Source organism: Seriola dumerili, unplaced genomic scaffold (genome assembly GCF_002260705.1).
Source record: "Seriola dumerili isolate Sdu_G_001 unplaced genomic scaffold, Sdu_1.0 BDQW01000025.1, whole genome shotgun sequence".
NCBI classification, from domain to species: Eukaryota; Metazoa; Chordata; class Actinopteri; order Carangiformes; family Carangidae; genus Seriola; species Seriola dumerili.
In genome coordinates, this window is record NW_019174280.1 from 6259530 (window position 1) to 6281359 (window position 21830).

Genomic DNA, 21830 nt, shown 5'->3' on the forward strand with positions numbered 1-21830 from the left:
TATATATATATTATATATATTTTATGTAGGTGTGCTACCTTAAAAATTTGACTTTTTAAAGAGTTTCATGAAATGTTGTTATGGTGTCCCTCACTGAATGAGGAGATAGAAAAGACACTTCTTTTGGCTGATATTTATTGATTATATATTGATATATATTGATTCATTTAGCAATTAGTTACTTCTATTATACACATACATTAATCTCTATCAAGTTGTTTTTTTTAAATAACGTTCAATACTTGACCTTGAAAATAGTAGTTTTACAAAGCTATCTTGACTGAAGGTCTCCTCCCTAGCTTGTTTCAGAGCTTTCAACCATATCCATATCAGTAGATGGAATTGCCTCAGTTGTTAACTTAACCTTGTGGTTTATGGCTAAAAGAGGGTTTGATGTGATAGTTCCAGTTCCTAGCAATATGCTCATTTGCTTTCTTGCCAAGAGGTGGATGAGAGGATCAGTACCACACTCATGTCTGTGTGCTGAATATGAAGCTGCCATCAGCAGTCAGTTAGCTTAGCTCATGAACCTCATAGAAACAACTACCCTGGTCCACAAAGGCATCAAAGCCACCTACCAGCACCTGCTGACATGTTATATCCTAATTGTTTAATCGGTGTAAAAACTGAGATAAAAAGATGACAAGTTGCAGTTTTACATGGGTTATGTACCGGACTGTTTCTTGACCAGGTACAGTCACTCCCTGAAGTTACTGTGAGGTTGCCAGGCAACCAGTGGCTAATCTAACAGTAACTTGATACAGTAGCTGTGTCCCAATTCAGGGGTTGCATCCTTCAGAGGCTTTGCGAAGGCTGAACCGAAATGAGACGGTCTGGCCTACAGAGGCTCTCTGCTTTGTGTCACCAGCTGTGCCTGCCCTTACAGTTTCATAGCAAAGCACTGCTCCTGTCGCCTAGCAACTTTGACAACATGTGACTATTTTTTACTTTACAAAAACTTGAGGTTTTAAGGCCATTTGATTTTTAGCAGTTGTACTGTTAGCTGAGCTGAAACCCAGTACTTAAATTTAAAAGTGTAGTCCTCAGACTCTGTTAGCGTTGTTTGCTGCCATATTGTTTTCATTACCAGCACGCAATGAACCTTGGGATAAGTTGGGCCATGAAGGATCCACCCGTTGGAGCTTTCCTTGCCCAGGAAAAGAAGGCCGCATTTGTCCGCCGCATTTGAAGGAGCCTTCGAAATGGGAAAGCCTAGTCACGCCGCTGGTTTTTTAAATGCAGCCTTGGAAGGATTAAGCTAACACTATGTGCGGTGAAGTGTCAGCTGATCTATATCCATGACAACTGAGCAAATTCCGATTGCTGATATAGACCATGTGATGTGGTCGAAACCTTTAATAAAATGTAGTAAGTGGACCTTGAGTTCTCACAGCCCAAAGTTAATTCTTCAGCTTGTTTGTTTTGTATGACCAAACTACAATATCACCAACATTTAAGACTTGAATAATTAATCAATTGAAAAAATACTTGTAGCTTATTTTCTGGTCAGTTTCTGTTATCAATAAATCCACTGATAATTCAAGATCTGCCTTCTTTTACAGTAATGTGACCGAATAGGCTCTTTCACCTGTGGAGTCTGAGGGTGTTTGAATGTTCAGCACAGCGGCCACAGTTATTTTCAGCCTTTGTTTCCTGTCAGAGTCTTGTGGAACCGCACGGCAGCATAATAATAGGAACAGTCTGACTTAAGTGTACCACCAATCACCCACTGTTAAAGAATCGTGTTTTGAATGGAGAGAGCCATTTATTCTAATTGAATGCTGTCTTTTAAAATCCATGCTATCAGGGTGCAGAGTGCAAACAGAAGCGGTGTGGTTCCAGTGTTACAGTGAGAAACAGACTCACCGTACAGATTACAGCTGCTTTAAATCATATTGGTATGCACAGACACTTCGATGGAGCGTGTACTTATATACGGATAGTCAGAGAGTGCTGGTTGTCTGATGCGAACACACACAAACGTGAGAAAAAAAAAAACACATGCACACGCTAAGCCAAATGTGGACATGCCAAACAGAGACGAACACAAATGAAAACAAAGCATGCAAACACAAACGAGATCCAGAGAATGAAGAAGACAGAGAGAATAGCACAGTCCCATCTGTCAAACAAATGTGAGGATGCTTCTCACACACACACTCAAACGCAGTCCCACACACACACACACACACACACAGCAGGCATCAATTAGTCTGAACTTGAGCGATATCTGCCTTTGTCCTTTAGCAGTTGGTCCTGAGGGGCTGCTGTAGAAGTTGCATGAAAGTTTGTTTAGAGCTGAGCGAGTGTGTTAAGCTTTATGAGAGCCCATGGGAGACATGGTGGCACACACACACACACACACACACACACACACACACACACACACACACACACACACACACACACACATTCATCCACTCATACACACACTCAGGCACGAGGCTTGGGCGGCAGCTCACACTGGCCCCAACCAACAGTGAGGAGTTTGTTGTCATAGCAACAGTAAAATGAGATGACTTTACTGTCAGCCGTAATGTTTCATGGCCCCCTTGCCGCTATGGCAACATAACAAGGAGGAGGAAGAGGAGATTGAGAGAAAGAGAGCATCAGAGCCATCTCTGCATTCCAGTAGACTCCTACCAGGAACAATGTCACCACGATGCCCTTACTTCCTCCCCAAGACAAACACACACACACACACACACACACACACACACACACACACTGTGACAAGCCTGTCAAACACATGCATAAACACACTCACACAAAGACACGCAGACACAGACACCTTGAAAAGCCTGTCAAACACCCTTTCCACCTCGCCCATCTCTTTGATTGTGCGTTCACTATTTTCAGCTACAGCGTTATCGTCGCCGGGGCAATTTGAATTCATTATGCTCAATGTCAATATTGGTGCAACAACGCCGTACCTCAGACAGGTACAGCTTGTTGAATGAGCACACGTGCTGTCAGGAAGTGTGAGGAGTGAAAAGAGAGGAGAGAAGAAGTGGAGAGGAGATCAAAGACATTCAGCTCCGCCGAGCGTTTCCCTGCGCCGCGGAGAGAGTCGGATGGAGCAACGGGGTGACTATAGGCTGGCCGACTATATGCGGGAGCAACAGCGCGGCAGCTATACATCACAATTCTATATTTAGCCCAGTCCTTCCACTACAGCCTATCAACACTGTTAAGCAGAGTTTATCTACGCTGGTAGAAAAGTGAAAAAAAAGAGGAGATAGGTGGAAGAGCGACAGACACAGAGGAGAGAGAGAGAGAGAAAGAGAAAAAAAAAGAATAAAGCATCAGGACGAGAGAGGATCTGAGTTGTTTTGCTCTGTTGCCATGGTGACACGGCGGCCAGAGCTGTAGCGAACTGACAGTTGTCACGGCACAGCGGGTTGCCATGGGTGACAGCTGTCAGTCAATCACGCAGAGTGAGGGGACAGATCGGCAGATGATCACCTTGGATTAGAGAGCGATCGCACCACACGGGGGCCAGACAGAACATATCTGGACTTAATTCATGTCCTAATGGTGCTGCTCTCCGGTGTGTGTGTGTGTGTGTGTGTGTGTGTGTGTGTGTGTGTGTGTGTGTGTGTGTGTGTGTGTGTGTGTGTGTATTCATCCATATTTGTATGTGTGTGCATCCTTTCAGTTTTGCAAGCTTTTTGTACTCCTGTCTGTTTATGTTTGTGCATCTGTGCTCTTTTTTTTTTTTTTTTTTTTTACAAGAATTTGTGTGTGCATGCAAATTTAGGTTCGCGCCTTCATTTGCATGCGTCTGTGTCCGTGTGTCTGTGCGAGCACGTGTGCATCCCACAGAGGGAGGGTGTGTGTGTGTGTGTGTGTGTGTGTGTCCAGACTCTGAAACATGTTCACAGGACGAGTGGAGCCGATTACATTTTGCTGTAGCTGCTGCCTNTGTGTGTCCGTGTGTCTGTGCGAGCACGGGTGCATCCCACAGAGGGGGTGTGTGTGTGTGTGTGTGTGTGTGTGTGTCCAGACTCTGAAACATGTTCACAGGACGAGTGGAGCCGATTACATTTTGCTGTAGCTGCTGCCTGGGTCCTTCCCACAGCTGTCTGTGCTAGAGGACAATCAAAGGCCTGGTTGTGAGCCTTCTGATTGTGGTGTGATACTCAGGGCCGTTCCCCTTCAATTACCACACTCTGCCTGCATCTAACGAGCACAGCATTGCTCTTATGTTAGGAGAATAATGGTCTGATTAGACTAGGGATGGATTTGAACTCACACTCTTAATTTGTTTCTTTCCTTTCTTGGCACATCTCCTGATCATGATCATCTCTGGTCACAGGTATCCTGCTGTGGAACTAAGCCCAGCAGTTTAAGTTTATTTTGCACTCATTTACGGCTCCAACCTTGACAATTAAATTTTCTCCTGCTGTCGAGATGTTAAAGCACCAGAATCACTTCTGTGACCCCGCGACTATTAGACCTTTAGCAGCATTCATATGTTATGACAGCAACCCCCGTGTAATGTCAATACTTTGCTGGTACGCTGGTAATTAGAGGGTAGTTGTACAAGGCAAGATTTCCACAACCAATGAAGCACTAAATTTGCTATCCCAGTCAGAACTGGACAGAAAGCCCCGGAGAGAAATGATGATGTATACTTTTCCCCTCAGATCTAACGCAGCCTAATTTGGAATGTGGTGCCTCCCTTTGGCCTTTAACAAAAATGAAGGCTTTATGTGAGAAGCCAAGTGGATTTCACAAGCTGACCTTGTTTCTTTTCTCTCTTTCCCTTCTCCTCTCTACCCTTCTCCTCCTCTGCCTCTCTTTGGCCTCCCCTCTGTCCTGTCTCTGCTGCCTCCCTCTCTAGGAGTGAGCCCTGGGCTGGATGGGACCCACCATGCCCCCCAGTAAGAAGGCCCAGAGCCCCAGTAGTGGAGCCAGTGCCTCGCAGGGCATGAGCCCGCCGTACCGGCAGGGGGACGCCGCCACGGCAGCATCTGAGGCCGAGGCGGCTGACCTCTCCCTGTCCCTGTCCGCCTCCTTCTCCAAGGCCGAGGACGAGGAGCTCACCAGCCTCTCCTGGCTCCACGAGAGCACGGACCTCCTCAACAGCTTCAGCCACTCGGGGCTGCGTAGCGTCTCCCCTCTGCAGGACCCCGACGGTCAGCACCCCCGCTCGCCCTCCTCCTCGTCTCCCTCCCCGGACGACCCCCTGCTCGGCGACGCACACTCGGGTTACGACTTGGCGGCAGGGGCTAACCGAAAACCGCCGTATTCCTTCAGCTGCCTGATCTTCATGGCCATTGAGGATGCGCCAAACAAACGGCTGCCTGTTAAGGATATCTACGGCTGGATCCTGGAGCACTTCCCATACTTTGCAAACGCCCCCACAGGCTGGAAGAACTCAGTACGCCACAATCTGTCGCTCAACAAGTGCTTCAAGAAGGTGGATAAAGACCGGAGCCAGGTAAAGACATCAGCAGTTGTGTAGAGAAATGTTGGATCTTATTGTCTTCCTTTCAAGCCAAGGGCTGTGTATCAAACCTCAATACTTTAGTAACAAACGACATGTGTCCATAGTAGCGAAATCTGACATCAAAAGCGCTTTTCTTCGGTTCATTTACATATTTTCTGACCTATGCACTACCAGTCAAACGTCTTAGAACAAGTTTTTCCAGCAGTTATTGAAATTTACATAAAAGAATCACGGACTCATCTTGTTGAACTAAATTTAATCCAAACTTTTAACTCATGCAGCAGCCGAAATCACTTGTGGCGTTTTTTCTACAGTGCAAATCAAATATTGTTCAGAAAGTTCGTCCCAACACTCTTGCAGTTCCCACAGTGTTGCAGTTGTAGGCTGCTTTGCTTTCACCGTCTGTCCAGTCCATCCCAAACCAGCTCCATGAGGTTTCAGTCTGGAGACTCTGCTGGTCTTCATCATGTGAAGCCACCGTCTAGTTCTCCTGTTCTAATGTTGTTATCTTGCTGAAGGATGAAGCCCTGACCAATCAGTCTGTCTTCCTTTTTCTCACTGTTCTGATTGCAACATACCTTTAGTACTGTATGTTAACAGAGTTTGTTCCACCACTGCCTTTGTACAGACAGAGGGTTTATAAGTCAATAAAAGTTAGGGCACCTGTAGGAATTGTTTGCATTAACTTTCAAAGCTTCATTTACTTCCACTGCTGGAGGAAAGCTGTAAGTGAAACAGTTTCTTAATCCATGAAACAGGCCTGTTTTCTATGAACTGTACTTGATTTTTCAGTGTTTGGTCACCTGGAAAACAAGAAACTAGAAAAATGTGTTTGTTCTAAAGCTTTTGACCATTAGTGTGTTTATTTAGATAAACTTCTTGAATGACTGCCCTTGTTCAGACAACATTAAACAGTGATGCATTTAGAATTCTGGTTTATTTTGTAAAATGAAAAAAGGGGGATGTAGAAAGAATGTATTTATTTTCCATAAACTTAGGCATTAAAAAAAATATCACGTAGGTATCAGCAGGGTTAAATCAAGAACCTGTCAGTGACCGCCTGAAAACATGAATTTTCCTGTCACTGCAACCTCCCTTCACCCAGTTGTCCCATATGCTCAAAGATGGACTGCCATGAGAAGAAAGCAGAGATAGCAAGCAGATTCTTGTCTTTTTTGCCATCAAAAAAAGAACAGAGTGGTGCGTCTGTCTGTAGAGAAACCATCAAGCATTAGCTAACTGTGCATGTCATTCTAGTGTGGAACCCCCCAGGTCAGCCGTGTAAATCTGTACTCTCGGTTTACAAATCCGTGCACGCCGTGTATAAACAGTGCTCTCCAATTCATAATCTGTGCCCAGAGATTAACAATCCGAGACTGAAAACTATGGTTTAAATCTCTCAGTTATACTTTTAAACACGTCTCACAACATGTCCAGGAACCCGAGCAGCAGCTCGCTCTATCAGTATGTGAAGCTAGTTAACATTAGCCAACTTTAATTTAGCAGCCAAAGTGGAGATTACAAAGCAGTATGTGAAATAACATTAGCTAACAGACAATCCTGCCTCGGCTTTCAAACGAAATTTCAAACGATTCCCAGCCCTAATTCAAACTAATGCAGGGATTTTTTAAAATCAGTCCTCATTAATCATATTCTTAGTTGTTAAAGGTAAAATAATTCTGCAGCCACGTGGTAAATACAGGCCCATTATTCACTCTATCATGTGTGGTTATAACTTATTTCACAGCCAGACAGTTATCAGCAGTTTGCAGGCATATCCAACTTGAAGTCAAATATATTCTGTATTTTGTCTACAGCTGTACCAGATTCGGCCTTATCAATAGTTGATGATCTCTGCTTTCATAGTTCTCTTTCACTCTGACGTTCTGTGCTTCCCCAGTGGGAACAGCATTTCGCTTTTGATTTAAGTCTTGATACAGTCTTTTATACTGGCTTTCCCATCCAGATTTTACTCCATTAAAGACTCGGGGTAAACGGGGAATGAATCCCTCACTCAATTAGTGCTAAATTAATACTGGAGGATTTAATAACACAGATGCCAGCAGACTTTAGATTTCATCTTGCCCGAGGGTGTTGGGGGTGGGGGACAAACAGCGAGGATCAATGCTAGCTTTGCGTGTTTAGCTGATTGAGATTGTACTAGAGGATATGGAAGCTCTTTATGCTTTCCTTGACCAGCGTGTGAACCTGAGCTCTTCCTTTTGAGTGAGCTCTGTGTGTGTGTGTGTGTGTGTGTGTGTGTGTGTGTGTGTGTGTGTGTGTGCACGTGTGTGTGCGTGCATGCGTGTGTGTGTGTGTGTGCGCACACGCCCTCACGCTATGCTGTCATCTGGCCCATGACTACAACGGCACAGAGTTTCTCTTGTATACATATCTCCATAGTAACTAGGTTGCAGTTGACATAAAAGTATGCTGTTGCTGTAGCAACGGGAAAACTGATTTGGCTTTACTGACTTAGGTGTGTGTGTGTGTGTGTGTGTGTGTGTGTGTGTGTGTGTGTGTGTGTGTGTGTGGTGTGTGTGGTGTGTGTGCTGTGTGTGTGTGCACGCGCATGTGTGTGAAAATGTGTTCATGTGTGTCGGAGCTTCAGATGGGCACTGAGCTGCTGAGTGGGGGAGAATGAGTGTACGTCCTCATATCCTCATATTGTGCTATATGCACATATGTGCTGGTGCATGTGTGTGTGCTGGCGTGTGTGTGTGTGTGTGTGTGTATGTGTGTGTGTCACCTGCACATGTGGAGCAGCATGTGTAGAGGTGATTTTGGCAAGGACAGCCTGTCTTGTCTTCCTGTCACTGCACACCGTTTAAGACAGCACGCTAATTAACCCTTCAAACCTATTCCCCCCTCTCTCTTTCTCTCTCACACACACACATGCACGCACGCACACACGCACACACACACTTCCAAAAACACACACAGGGCATGTCTGACGCACAAACAAACAAGTGCACACATACACACACACACACACACACACACACACACACACATACACACACACTTGCAAGCACGGATGAATGCTTTAAAGGACTCACACACACACACACGAGCGCTGTGTCGGTGTAGAAATGAGGGCACATCTCTGCAGACTCCTACTCTACCTGCCAAGTGCTGTGCTTTATCTGAAGCTGCAATTACAGAATCTCTGTAATTTTAGTCAGACTCTGCCATTCAAAGCTTTTCACTGAGAATATCTGCATGTGAATACTCCTTTTTCCTCACTGCTTTGCTTTTTCCTCACCTGTTTATGTCTTTTTGAATTGAGCATGCAATTACAGGGTCCCAGATATTTTTTCTTTACGTTGCATTATATTTTACTCATTGTTTGCTGTGAAAAAGAAGAAAGACAGGGGATTCGGTTAAGGGGAGGTCAAGTTATCGTTGTGAGGGATAGACAGGGAGACACAGGGACACATAGAGAGAGAAAAGGGGGAAGTGGAGAGACATGGCTTACTGTGAACGCACCAAATCATATTTCCATCAATTTACAGAGGTGGAGATTAATATGACAGTGGCCTATTTGTTCCAGTGACTGTATTTCTGGGTCATATCCAGGCAGATGACAAGATGGGAGATTAGTTTAGAATAAGCTTGGTGCTCTATGTGTGTGTGAGTGTGTGTTTGTGTGTGTGTGTGCGCGTGTCAGTCTTGCGTGTAGGAGTGCAAACTTGTGAGAGAGAGCGTGAGAGAGAGAGTGTGAGTCCCACGGTTGCCATGGCTTTGTTTACAAACAGGATTCTTGACTGTGCTGAATGACATGCCTTAATGACAAGTGTTGTTGCCCTCAGACTTCTGGATCAGCGCTGAAGATCAGTAACAGCACAACACACACACACATGAACACACAACCTCACAGTGATATATCTCTCAAAGCCTCTTATGAAATCACAGCAGAGAGAACAGGCAGTTTTGTAATCCAAGACTCCCTATGAAGTCTCTCTGTGTTGCACTTAAGTGTGTCACCTCTAACTTAACCTTGTCTTATTCAGATGAGAGGCGTCCTTGATTCTTTTACCTTTTAACTTGGACCATGTTGAACTGTAGCATATGGGGTGAGCTAAGGTTGTCTTGGCTTATGGTGGTTTGTTGATGTTCATTCATCAGCAGGTTATTTGCGGCACAAAGTTGCTGCTGCTGTATGCAGAAAGTGGATATGATTTTTAAACTACAAGCAAATTAATATTTTTCCTTAAAGTGTAGGTTTTTTGTTGTTGTTGTTGTAAAGTGTGGATATGGACGAACACTTATCTTTATTAAGCAGAAAGAAAGTGAACCTATTATGTTCATTAACAGCTCTATTCTGAGACTCCACTAGAGTAGTTTTGCATGATTCACAGTTTAAATACAGCCCTTATTTACCTCAGACTGCCTGTTATGAAGCCCCTGAGATGAGTCTCTTACTGAAACAGGCAATGTTAGCTTAGGCCTCCTTAAGAGACCGCCTTAAAAGCCCACTTTCATCTGATTGGCCGAACATCCGGAAGCCTGCCAATGGGCAGCACACCCAGCATTTGAGAGCAAGAGATCTCTGGTTGGTTAATATAATGCCCATTAACTGCTTATTGTCGGACATTGGATTTTGGTCGATTTAGTCTTTCAATCACAATCTATATGTACATTTTTTTTATATCTGCCCCATATGTTTATAGTTGTAAGTGTGGAAAATGTCTTAAATTGCTGTCTGAAGTGGAAAACCTTTGCTGTAAGGAAATACAAAAGCTAACATTTGCTGTCGCCAAACGACTGCATAGTAAACCTGTACCTTGTGGTTATTTGTATGCTACATTAGATGCCTGTAAGACTAGTCAAGTAGACTGTTTTGGGAGAACCAGTTGTGCTTGGAGCTGTATAATGAAATCCATGATGAGTTGACGTCAGCTCATTGCGGAAGCTGACAGAACCTCATTTTACCTCAGTTTAACTCATTAATTTAAACTCTTCCCTTGTTTAATCTGACATTGTAACATCCTATATATGACAGAAAGTAAGGAAAAGCTTAATAGGTCCCCTTTAATGTATTTTTATTTAAATCTGCTCCAATCAATATTTTGACAGTAAAAATGGTTCAGATTACCATGTGTAATATGAAAGAATTCACTCACAGGAGTGTGTTACCACCCTGTTCTGCTTCATTTAGTGTTGTAGTGTCTTTGAGCTAAACGTTTTGGTTTTATGGTCCACTGCTTCACTGGTTTGGTTCCGTCTTACTGCTTTCTTCCTTTAAGTATATTCTTTTTTAGTTAGTCTTTATTCTTTCATTCAGTGTCTGTACGCAAGGTCAATCACAGGTCACCATAGTTCATTGTTTATCTCAAGCCGAGTGAGTGTGCAGCTGCTCCACTCCCATCAGCAGTAACCATAGTAACCAAGGTTACAGCAGGGCCCCTTATCGATAGCACGTGTAGGGAGGTGTAAACATTTGAGGGAGAATGAGGGGCCTTAGAGTCCAAGGGCCAGATAGTGCACATCATCTTTATTAAGACAAAAGTCAAGGAAGATCCTCTGTGTGAGACATAATCATGTTTATACTTAGCTATCCAATAAAATTAAAAATGTATATGACATACATACATATATTTATTTATTTGGGAATATAGTTGGTGACATGCAAACTTGAGCCATGTGAGAACCTTTGGGTTTATAAGCACCCTTTCCAGGGGAAGCTTCAGATTTGGGATGGCATTACACTAGTTAGCCTGTTAATGTCTGTAATTTTACATTGCTAATCTCCTTGATGCATCAAGCTGGAATAAATTGCTCTGCTTAAGACATCGGGCATCTCCTGAAAGCTCCTTCATCCAGCTCACAAGGTTTCCATCACAATCATCAACCCTATTTTCAGCCTCATCAGAGGGATAGCTAGGATAAACCCACTGTCTGCTACCTGCTCAGCACCAAACAGCAGACAGAAAAACTAAGCAACCAGCCGGTGAACATAGTAGAGCATTTAGAAGCTAATGAGTCAGATATTTCCCTCAAGATTTGATGGAAACCACAACAGAGCTAAATGGAGGGAAACACATCTCCAAATAAATGCTAATGTTGCTACGTGTCTGCTAGATGTGTAAACTACTGGTTGTTTCTAGAAGAAACGTCGCGAGTTCGGCATCAAACTTCATTCTTTACTCGCCAAGAGCTTTCCCCAGATGTGAACAACAAAACAAAACCATCGTTAACTCTTTTCTCTATAAAGTCTTTTCTCCTACTGAAGTTAGCATGCTAACCAGCTAGCCTCGCCTAGTCTTGTCACTTTCTCATAGCGGCTCACTGTAGCCTCCAATCTGCCCTGAATACGTGGTGCTGCTCAGAGGTCGTATTATAATCTGTAGACACAATAATGGCAGAAACTCTTGTCAAGCGACAATCACCACTGCCCACTCCCAGTAAGACATCACTTTTGGTGGCAGAGAAAACTTACAAATAGCCCCTTTAAAATTTCTGTGTGACATATTTGTTTCTATCTCTCTGAGTCTTCAATATAAAGACATGCCTTGCTGTCACATACCATATGCAGCCCAGGGAAAGCAATTTTAAACATGTATAAGACTGATACTTGGTAGCTCTTGGAGAACTTTCATGGATGTAGAAATGATGCTACTGTGAAAAACCAAATACGAACCAAAACCCAAATGACCTCAGTTAAATTAATTGCCAAGTGACAGGATATCATAGCTCCTTTGGGAGTTGCTTACATTGGACTGGGCCCAGTTTGTGCCTCTCATGTAATCAGTGTTTTTACATTTCAGACTTTTACTTTCGAATCACAGATAGAAGCTACTGCTTGCGTAAAGGAACAGACATGCACATTATGAAATCAGTTAAAAATTTACTGCACAGCAGATGTGATATTTTTCACCAGTAAGTGTAAATGACCTGCCAAGTTTTTAAAAGTTTGCTTTGTATTATATTTGAAGAAAACAAACTCTTATCTGTGAGATGATAGTAAGCTCCAATGTGAAAAAAAACTGAAATGCAAAAATTATGTCCGCATGAGAAGCACAAACTGGGGCGAACTTTGGACTAAATTAAAACCACATGGAAAACAGGTTTGTGGAAGAAAAGTCAATTCATAACACCTGTAGAAGAAATTTCCACATATTACCCTGCTCAGTTTTTCTGTGCTCTGACAAAAAAAAAAAATAGCCTGTAGTCCAAGCAACATGTAACTTTTACACCCAACAGGCCGTCTTTGTCCTTGAGTCTCTTTGTTGCCAAATGGCATTCAACAGAACTGGCAGGTATCAAGCAACTTTAACAGATGAAATATCCCTCCTCTTCTTCTTTTCCTCTCCTCCTGCCTCTCTTGTATACTAAATGTATGTAATCACAATACTTGCAGCATGGGTTAAGTCATATTGCACATGAAAATGTAGAGGACAAAGCCTCTTACACTGATGCTTTGCATGTTTCTCTGCAGGGAGAGAGGCAGCTCTTTGCTCTCTGTGCATCATACGTCTTCTTTAATCTCATCCGATTACTGAGTAGAAAACAAAATTTACTCTCTCCTCTCATAAAAGACAATATGCCTCTGCAGTATATGCCATTGTTAAAGATAATTAAATGGTTTAAAGCTGTAGATTTGCTGGTGGACACAGATGTAGCAGCTGTTATAATAGAGGAAAGGATGAGTTTTCTTATTGTCACAGGCACTAGGGATTTTGGTCGGTTGTTCGGTCCACCAGTTTCGGAGAGACCGAAATATGTGAACTATTAGATGAACTGCCATTACTTGTGGTACAGACATTCAGGACTCTCATATTGGATTATTATATTATTATTGCCATTACTTAGATATTCATGACTTCCAGAGGATAAATCATACTCACTTTGATGATCCGCTGACTTTTCCTCTAGCGCCACCATGAGGTTAACAATTTTTGGTTTTTGGGAAACGTCTCGTTAACTATTGGATGGAATATTACATTATTATTGCCATTAAATTTGGTACAGATATTCACGTTATCCTCAGGCTCCATCAGATAACAATGAGAAAAAAATATATATATTTTCAGCTTTATTCTTTAAAAATAAATAAAATGTATAAAATTGACAAAATAGAGGAGTAAGGGTTGGTATTAATAATGTGAACTCTTTTTATTGCTTTTTAAGTATTTCTGTGTATATTTTTACTGCAGCTATGGAGTTTTGTCTGATAGGGAGGTGTCCTTTCCATATTGATGCTTAATGTATATATGAAAAGATAACATTGCAGTCAGGAACGCAGTAGCAGTAATGTAGTGCTACTAGCAGGGTCAGCGGTGGCACGACTTTTTAATATCTCCCATTTCCAAGGGAGACCAGCCCCCACGGCTTATATAACACCGGAAACAGATGTTGGCAACACACAATCATCTCTCCCTCTCTCTTTTTCTCTCACTCTCTCTCTTCCTTTGTGTCCTCTTTCTTCCCCTTTTGTCCTTTACTCACACTGTGACATGTTCAAAGTATATGTGTTTTCTCCATGATGAATATACCTGCACATTGCTCAGTTTTCCACAGATTTTTTTAGCACAGAGGCTGCTCTTGTAATCAAAACCACTACAAACTAGTGTAGTGACACAGATACATATAATTAAATCCATTTCTTTAATATTGCTTAAACTTGCAGTTTAAAGTCTAATGCAGTGCCAAGTCACTTTTAGTTTCACACTGTGTGCGGTATTTGTGAGAGGAGGGGTTAATGTTTCCCGTTGTGGATTATTTGTTGTGTAATCCTTCGCTTTAGCTGCAAACACCACAGTGATGCAACTATTTTATATCACATAGATGCAACACAAATAAACACATCATCCAGAAAACCGCGGTGATCTGAAGAGTAAGACCAGATGGGAGCATGGGAGAGCGAGAGGAAATTATATAAATGGAGATCACTAACATAGTTTCAGGTGAATGTCCTCCATCACCTGCTTTGCTGCTGTAAGATCCTCTGTTGTGGACGTATTCTATTTTTAAAATCTGTGTCATACTGTATCAAAGTCAGAAATTTTAAAACCCATCTCTGACCTCAAATACTCTTTTGTGATAATTTGATTTTGAGACATGCTGCCTTTTTCTCAACTTGATCAGGAAATGAAAAGTCCATTTCACCTCCTCTTGCTTCCAAGCCCAGATGATGCCTGTTGCCAAGGCGACTGCTATAACCCAGGTGACAGACCCTTCCTGTGAGCTGCGCCCTGTGATTGGCCTGTCGAACCAGGGGGGTGGGGGGTGGGGTGGGGGGGGTGTCCACAGATTGAGCCTTTTGATTGGCTGGCTGGTTGGCAGAGGCAGGGGCCCCGGCAGACAGAGATTCTGTAGAGAGCATTGATTTAATCGGCTGGCAAGCGGGCAGACAGTCAGTGCACACGCACACATGCGCGCACACACATAGACGCGCACACACACACTTACACAAACGGCTGGCGGGCTGGAGGTGCAAGGGGAAATTTGGCCCAGTGGGGGTCACCTCTGTGGGAGCGATTGTATGTGTGTGTAATATCATGCTCTCCAGGAGAGGCGTTGCTGGCAGTAATAGAAGCACTCCCAGGAGCAGACCACGCTGGGTAATATCACACTCCCTAGGGAACTCGCCATACACACACACTCACTCACTCACTCACTCACTCACACACACACACACACACACACACACACACACACACACACACACACACAGAGAGAGCAAAACACAGCACATATGGCCTGTGTTCAACATGAATGACATACTAATGCAAAGATCCAGACAGGGGGGACACAAATCAACAGTGCACACACATGCTATTAGCTTCTTGCATTCTTACAAGGTCAGATGATGTAGTGAGCGGTAGCAAGGTTTTTGACTCATTCACTGGACATTGTAGGATCAGGAGACACACTGAGAGAGCAGCATTCACAGACGCTCTGGATGGTAATCTTTCATGAGAAATTATACAAGTTGAATTGTCATTTATTTTACCAAGGAGTCTATAAAACAGGAAAAATCAGGTGTCAGACATGAATGTGGAGGTTAATTTAATCCAAGTTTTTGAAGCCTGCAGCAGGATATGTCTTGCAGCAGATCAGATGCCAATGCTTTTTAATATTCTGTCTGTGCACCGACAGTAATGTTTATAAAATATCATTCTAGGTGATTTAATTTGAAACTTTGGTTGGTGTATATATCTTCTATATTTATTTTTGCAATGTAATCAGAACAGAGTTCTTACCGTAGTCAATGCAATACATTAAACAACTTCTCCAGATTTTATTGTAACTGAACTGCTATAAGTTCAATTTTGGACTTAAGTGAGAGATAAAATTAAGTTGTGACCATATATATGACAGACACACTGTATAAACACCCGCCACAGTACTCAAAACCACCTCTGTGGTAGTCCCCCGCTACAGTAGGTGTCTCCAGGACCACATTTCGCCATGATGAGACACAGACTCACAAGGTGAAAACAAAACCAGCCACGCTGTCTTTTGAGATCTCACTGCTTAGATTGTCAGCATGTTGACAGGCATCACAGCTGGTGGGATCTCATCACAAGATGGTCTCTACTTTTACCAAAGTCTTAGAGTGGAATGATTGACACTGGCCCCTTTCATACTTTGATTGGCTAATTGTCTGTGTCTCCTCAGAACACATGATCAAGCACGAGATCATTGGTCCTCTTACACCTGGCTGTAATTTACATGATAAATGTTTTATTTTTCACTTTTAGTGATGAACTTTTTTACTCCTTAACGGGCTCTTTTCTACGTTCTGAAGTGTATTTCTTGTTTGTTGATGTTTGATGAATCTGGGTCCACGACCCCTAAGATGTGGCAAATAAACCCGGGTGGTCACAATGTGATTAACATGATAGTAAAGCAGAGAAAAATATCTTCTCTCTTTCACTGAGAATATGTTTTAGATACAGAGTAGTTCCAGACAACAGCGCACACAGCGAGGTCTGTGAATGATTATTTTAGAGGTGTAATTGTATTTACCACAAACAAAATGTCATTCATCTCTATTTTATTGCAGAAGTCTCAAAGAATGTGTAACTAAAACTAAAGCTATCTGCGTGACTAGAAGGAAATATGTTTGTGTTGATTATTTGGGTGAACTGACACTTTACGTGGCCACAAGCCAAAATGGTGGGAACCACTGATGTAGTGGAAACATTAAAGTGTGTTTTTCTCATCCACTTCAACACAACTCTACTCAGGTTTTAGAATTTGTCTCCATTGCTCACATGCACGTCTCTGGCACATCTGACATTTCCCTCTTAATAGATTCCTTGCAGTATTTGCAGAAATCAGAAGCCTGCAGTCATGACATCTCCCCGCCCTGTAGCCTGTACCTGTAACATATCACAGAGCACTACAAAGTGAGCTGAACACGAGGCAGGACGGCTTTAATTTTATATTTACTTCTCCCTCGCTCTCCCTCTTCCTCTGCCATTCTCTGTCTCTGCCGTACACAAACTCCAGATTTTGCCACATTCAGATGACAAGGCAGATGAAAGCACGGAGAAGGCTGCGAGAGATGGAGACAGGGAGTGTATTCTCGGCCCATCCGAGATCCCACCCCCTTTCTATAATCTATAGGCTGGTTTTCACTCAGATTGGGAGCCGACAGCTTCATTAGGTGAGGGGGGAAGCTGCTTTGATCTAAAAATACACACCATCATCGCCTCTGGAGTGGGAAAAGTTAAAGAGTTTCCCTGTGTCTTAATCAGAAAAAAAAGATGATTTTTATTCTGGGGAGAGGCAGAGGATTGGAAAATATTGAGTGAGGTGGCATTGAGGATGCATTAATTCTCATTCCTGCAAGTGTTATCTTCCTTGGGAATATGGGAATGTTTGCGTGGCTGAAGTGTGTGTGTGTGTTTTTTTTGTTTTGTTTTGTTTTTTGAGGGGGGGGGCAGTAATCTATCTGTGTTTGAGCCAGTAGATGCTGTTGTTTTTCTCAAGGTCTTTATCTCGGTGGGACTGCAGCATTGCTGTGTATACAGGTGGTTTGGTAAATAAGAATCCAGCACAAGCTCTGGACTTTGAGCTTGTGTTTGGGCTTTGGACTTGTTGGCTCAGGTCAGTGTGCTGTGATGTTTGTGATGTGCTTTGAGGGGCCCGATAGCACTTCCAATAACATCTCTCGCATCTCTCTCGCTGTCCCCTCTCCGCCCCTCCCTCACTCTCCACCTCTGTCTTTCTTTCTTTCAGAGCATAGGCAAAGGCTCCCTGTGGTCCATAGATCCGGAGTATAGGCACAACCTGATCCAGGCGCTGAAGAAGACACCGTACCATCCCTACTCGCCCGGCCTGGCCACCCCCTCCACCTCTCCACCCACCCTGCCTCAGACATTTCACCACAGGTAAGAAGGATTTTTAAACTGGCTGATTGATTTGATACATTTATATGACATATTTTCCAAATTAATTGCTTAATCGCTGTGCTTAATTTGATTAGATTATTTAGCTTGGTTAATTGATTAACACATTCACTGATTCACACACACATACATACGGTATATACACACATGTGTAGCGACATATATAGGTGGATGCTACAGTGCCTTCCTGTCTCCTCACTGGCCTCCTTCTTTTGCACATCAGAGCCCATGTGAGCAGATTCATTCTTGGACTCAGATTTTTCTCTGAGGTATTCAGACCTGTTGTATCATCTTTAAATGTTTTAAAATTAATTACATTTTATGATTTTATTGGTATATTTTGGCACAGCAACTTATAGATTATAATAGTTTTTAGGAAAAGTCTCTCACTGCGTCAGCTGCCTCAGGGTGTTTACGCAGGCCTCTGTCCAGGATCATCCTCTGTTGCACCCAACAATGTAACATGACCTACTGTCAATCTCTGTCACATCCCTCTGACCGCCTCCTGTCTAAGTCACTGACCGCTTCGCTTTACAGAGAGTTTTTTCCCTTCAGCCTGGCTTTTAATTTAGCATGGTTTTTAGTCATTAGTCGCTTAAGTTATTCACTTATTTTATTGTTAATGTTTGTTAATGTTATTAAAACTTTTAACATCTATTTTATTGAATTCCATTTTCAGCTTTCTCTTTTGATTTGCCCTTTTTTGGCTCATCAGTCATCTGTGAAGCACTTTGAACTGCACCAACCTGTATGAAAAGTGCCACACATGGGAAGTTTGATTGATTGATTGATTGATTTATTGAGTGACTGACAGACGGTACAGCACTGCTATCAATGTGTTCTAATTGTTTTAGGTCCCTTTAAAACTAACACTGATAATTCTGTCATGTTTTCTTCTGCTGACTCTTGAAAGACTTGAAGTTTCTTTCTTTCTCTTATTTATTTTTTTTTAACTGAACTTTTCCAACAGAGCAGGTTGCCTTATATGGCAGTTTAGATATGTTGGTTATGCTAATGATCAAACGCTTACCGCCTGATGAACAGGTGGCAGGTTGACAATGAGCGATTTCCAACAAGTCTGTGCAGTTGAGTTTCCTGAGTCTAACTTTGAAAGCTCATACAAACAGCCACACAGAAGAAAGTAAAGGCCCATTTATTTGATTAATCAAGTATTCAGTTAAAATAAGATGAATGGGCAACAGTTTGGATGATTAATCATTAAGTCAATTATCAAGCTGAGACATTCTCCAGTTCCAGCTTTTCACATGTAACATGATTCTCCACTTTTTGTCATTGATTTTCTGATTGATCGCAATTTCACTTTTAAGGACTGGATACTGAGTCTTAAAATAAAGATCAATCTTTGAATCTTTTTATGTACTTGGTTGCCTATTTTAGTCGATTTTGTAACATATTTTGTAGCAGGAAAATGGGTTTACAATTGTTGTTCACCTGTGGAATAAAAAGAGAGTCTAGTTTTCAGGATAAATTCTGAGAAACAAGCCAAGCTGAAAGCTTCAAAGCCTCTCTTCTGATTGGCTCACTGATAAACTGAAAACCACAAATATATCTTCTCATGGATCAACACTTCACATAAAACACCAGAAAAGTGTAAAATATGAGCCCTTTAAATTTTAATTTAATAGGAAAATCTGTTCCAATATTCAGCTTTATATATTTTGTAAAAATTGTAAATTTTTGGATTTTAGTGAGAAAAAAAACAAGCAATTCAAGGTTGTCACTGTTGGTCCTGGAAATTTGCATTTTTTACTATTTTCTAAACAGTGAATCAAAAAAAGATCAGTGCATTAAACGATAATAAGAGCATTCATTAGTTGCAGCCCTGAGGTACATAGAACATAAAACACGTACACTCCTCCACCTCTCTTATTCTCTCCACCCACTTGCCCCTGGCATTGTATAGCTGACCCACCCTATCCTCTCTTTTTTCTTTTTTCTTTTTTTTTTCTGCAACAACTCTCCCATCCCTCTTCCCATCTCCCTCTCCCTCAGGCACATGCTCAGGTAAAAGAACTGGTTGCTTTTTCTTCTCTCCACATGTTCACTTGTTCATTCCCTCACCTTCTCCCCAGTCTATCCTGTCCATCCCCCTGTTTCGCCTCTCTTCTCCTTCAGCTCCTCACACTCCTCCTTTCTGCTCCTCTCACTCTCTTGTCTCTTCTTTTAATACCTCACACACCCTCCCGCTCATCCTCAGGCATACATTACAACTAGTGGGGGCACCCAGTGCTCCGTCTTCTTTATTTATCCCTGCTGTGATTTATTCCCACTCTCTCTCTCTCTCTCTCTCTCCGCTCTTCTCACTCTCTCTCCACCACTTTATCATTCAATTAAATCCTCTTTTGTCTACATTCACTTCATTCTCCAGCCCCTCGCAGTCCCCTTGCATGCGCACAAGCCTCTCCACAGCAGCATCCACCTGTGTTGTTTCCTCCACATTCCTCTCCTGACCTCTCCTCCACCCTCCATCCTCTTCCTTCGCTAACTTCTTGGTTTCCGACTCTTTCGCCCATCCCTCTGGATATGTCAGCGAGAGCTACTATTAGTTGTCTTTCTTCCTTTCTTTGCTTGTTCTCTCTCTCTCTCTCTCTCTCTCTCTCTCTCTCTGTCTTCCTCATTCTCTCTCTCTCTCTCTCTCTATGAATACCCCACCACCACCACCACCTTCCCTCCACCCCGCTCCCCAGTTGATCCGGGCAGGTTGGCTTGCAGAGCCAGCGGACTGTGTAAGACAGAATAATTGGTTCACCATAAAATGTAAAAGTGTCATTTTGAACAATGAGGTATGGGGAAGTGGAACAAATTGGGGGGATATGGGTGGGGGGTTGGGGGGGGCGGGGGTGCTGAAGCAGAGGGCAGGGGGGAGTGAGGGGGAGGAGTGGGAGAGAGAGGGGAGGTTGTTCATTTGCATTGTGACACACAGTGGGAAATGAGAGAGAAAGTGAGGAGAGTCCATTTCTTGGTTAGAATGGAGTTGAGGTCCCTTATGATGCAGCACCTGAGGAGCGTGCATTGTGTGTGTGTGTGTGTGTGCGTGTGTGTGTGTGTGTGTGTGTGTGTGTGTGTGTGTGTGTGTGTGTTTGTTTGTCTAACCATGTTCATGGTGCTTTGTGGGAACTAAACTGCTGGACCCCACAACTTTAAAAAGCTGTTTGAGGATTAAGACTTGGTTTAAGGGTTAGGGTCAGAGTTAGGTTTAGGTTAAGGTAAGGGTAAGGGTAGAAGTTAGGCATTTAGTTGTGATGGTTAAGGTAAGGTTAAGGGGCATGGGAATGCATTTTTGTCAATGAAGGGTCCCCACAAAGGGAGCTGTACAAACGTGTTATCTAACCTTCCCAGCAGCCATCAGTTTTCATTATAACTGCAACTAACAATTATTTTCATTGTCAATTGATCCAATCATTCTTTCTTGATTGATTAATTATTTTGGCTGAAAATACTGAAAATTGTCCATCAATGTTTCCCAAGAGTCCAAGGTGACATCGTCAAATATCTTGGATGATTTAAAACAGAGAAAAGTACTAAATCCTCCCAGTGAAGAACCTTCAATCAAAGAATGGTGGCCATTTTTACTTCAAAAAATTAATAAAATGGTTAATTGTTCGTCAGAAAAGTTGCTAAATTAATTGATGATTAATTAATCGGTGTTGCAGCTTTAGTTTCCATTCATTTCTTCACAATATGAGAATCAACCCGAGACTTGCAGAGACTGAGAACTCTTTTGTTGCCTTCCTTGTACACATGACAGTTGTTTGCAGTTATGAGCAGGGGCCAGGTGCATTTAAGTGCAGTTCAGCATCAAACTCTTTAGAGTGAGCTGGTGAAAAATTTTAATGCATTTTGAATCCTTGAAAAGGAGAGCCTTCAAAAATGTCACAGCTTTTCTACAACTATGAACTCCAAACGTTACATATGATTGAACAGCATGCATCTTTCAAGTCTCTGTGGGTTTACTTTTTTGTATCGTCCTTAAATTAATGGAAACCAGC

The 21830-nt window shown here is 42.6% G+C and overlaps 1 protein-coding gene across 1 annotated transcript in view; it reads left to right on the plus strand.

Annotated features, from left to right (window-relative positions):
• Nucleotides 1-21830, plus strand: part of foxn3 (forkhead box N3) — a 57831-nt gene that overhangs the window by 22929 nt on the left and 13072 nt on the right. The window contains exons 2-3 of the mRNA XM_022737866.1: nucleotides 4847-5446; nucleotides 17651-17802. Of these exons, the coding sequence (XP_022593587.1) occupies nucleotides 4865-5446; nucleotides 17651-17802 (734 nt within the window). The 5' untranslated portion in view covers nucleotides 4847-4864. The remainder of the gene's footprint in view (nucleotides 1-4846; nucleotides 5447-17650; nucleotides 17803-21830) is intronic.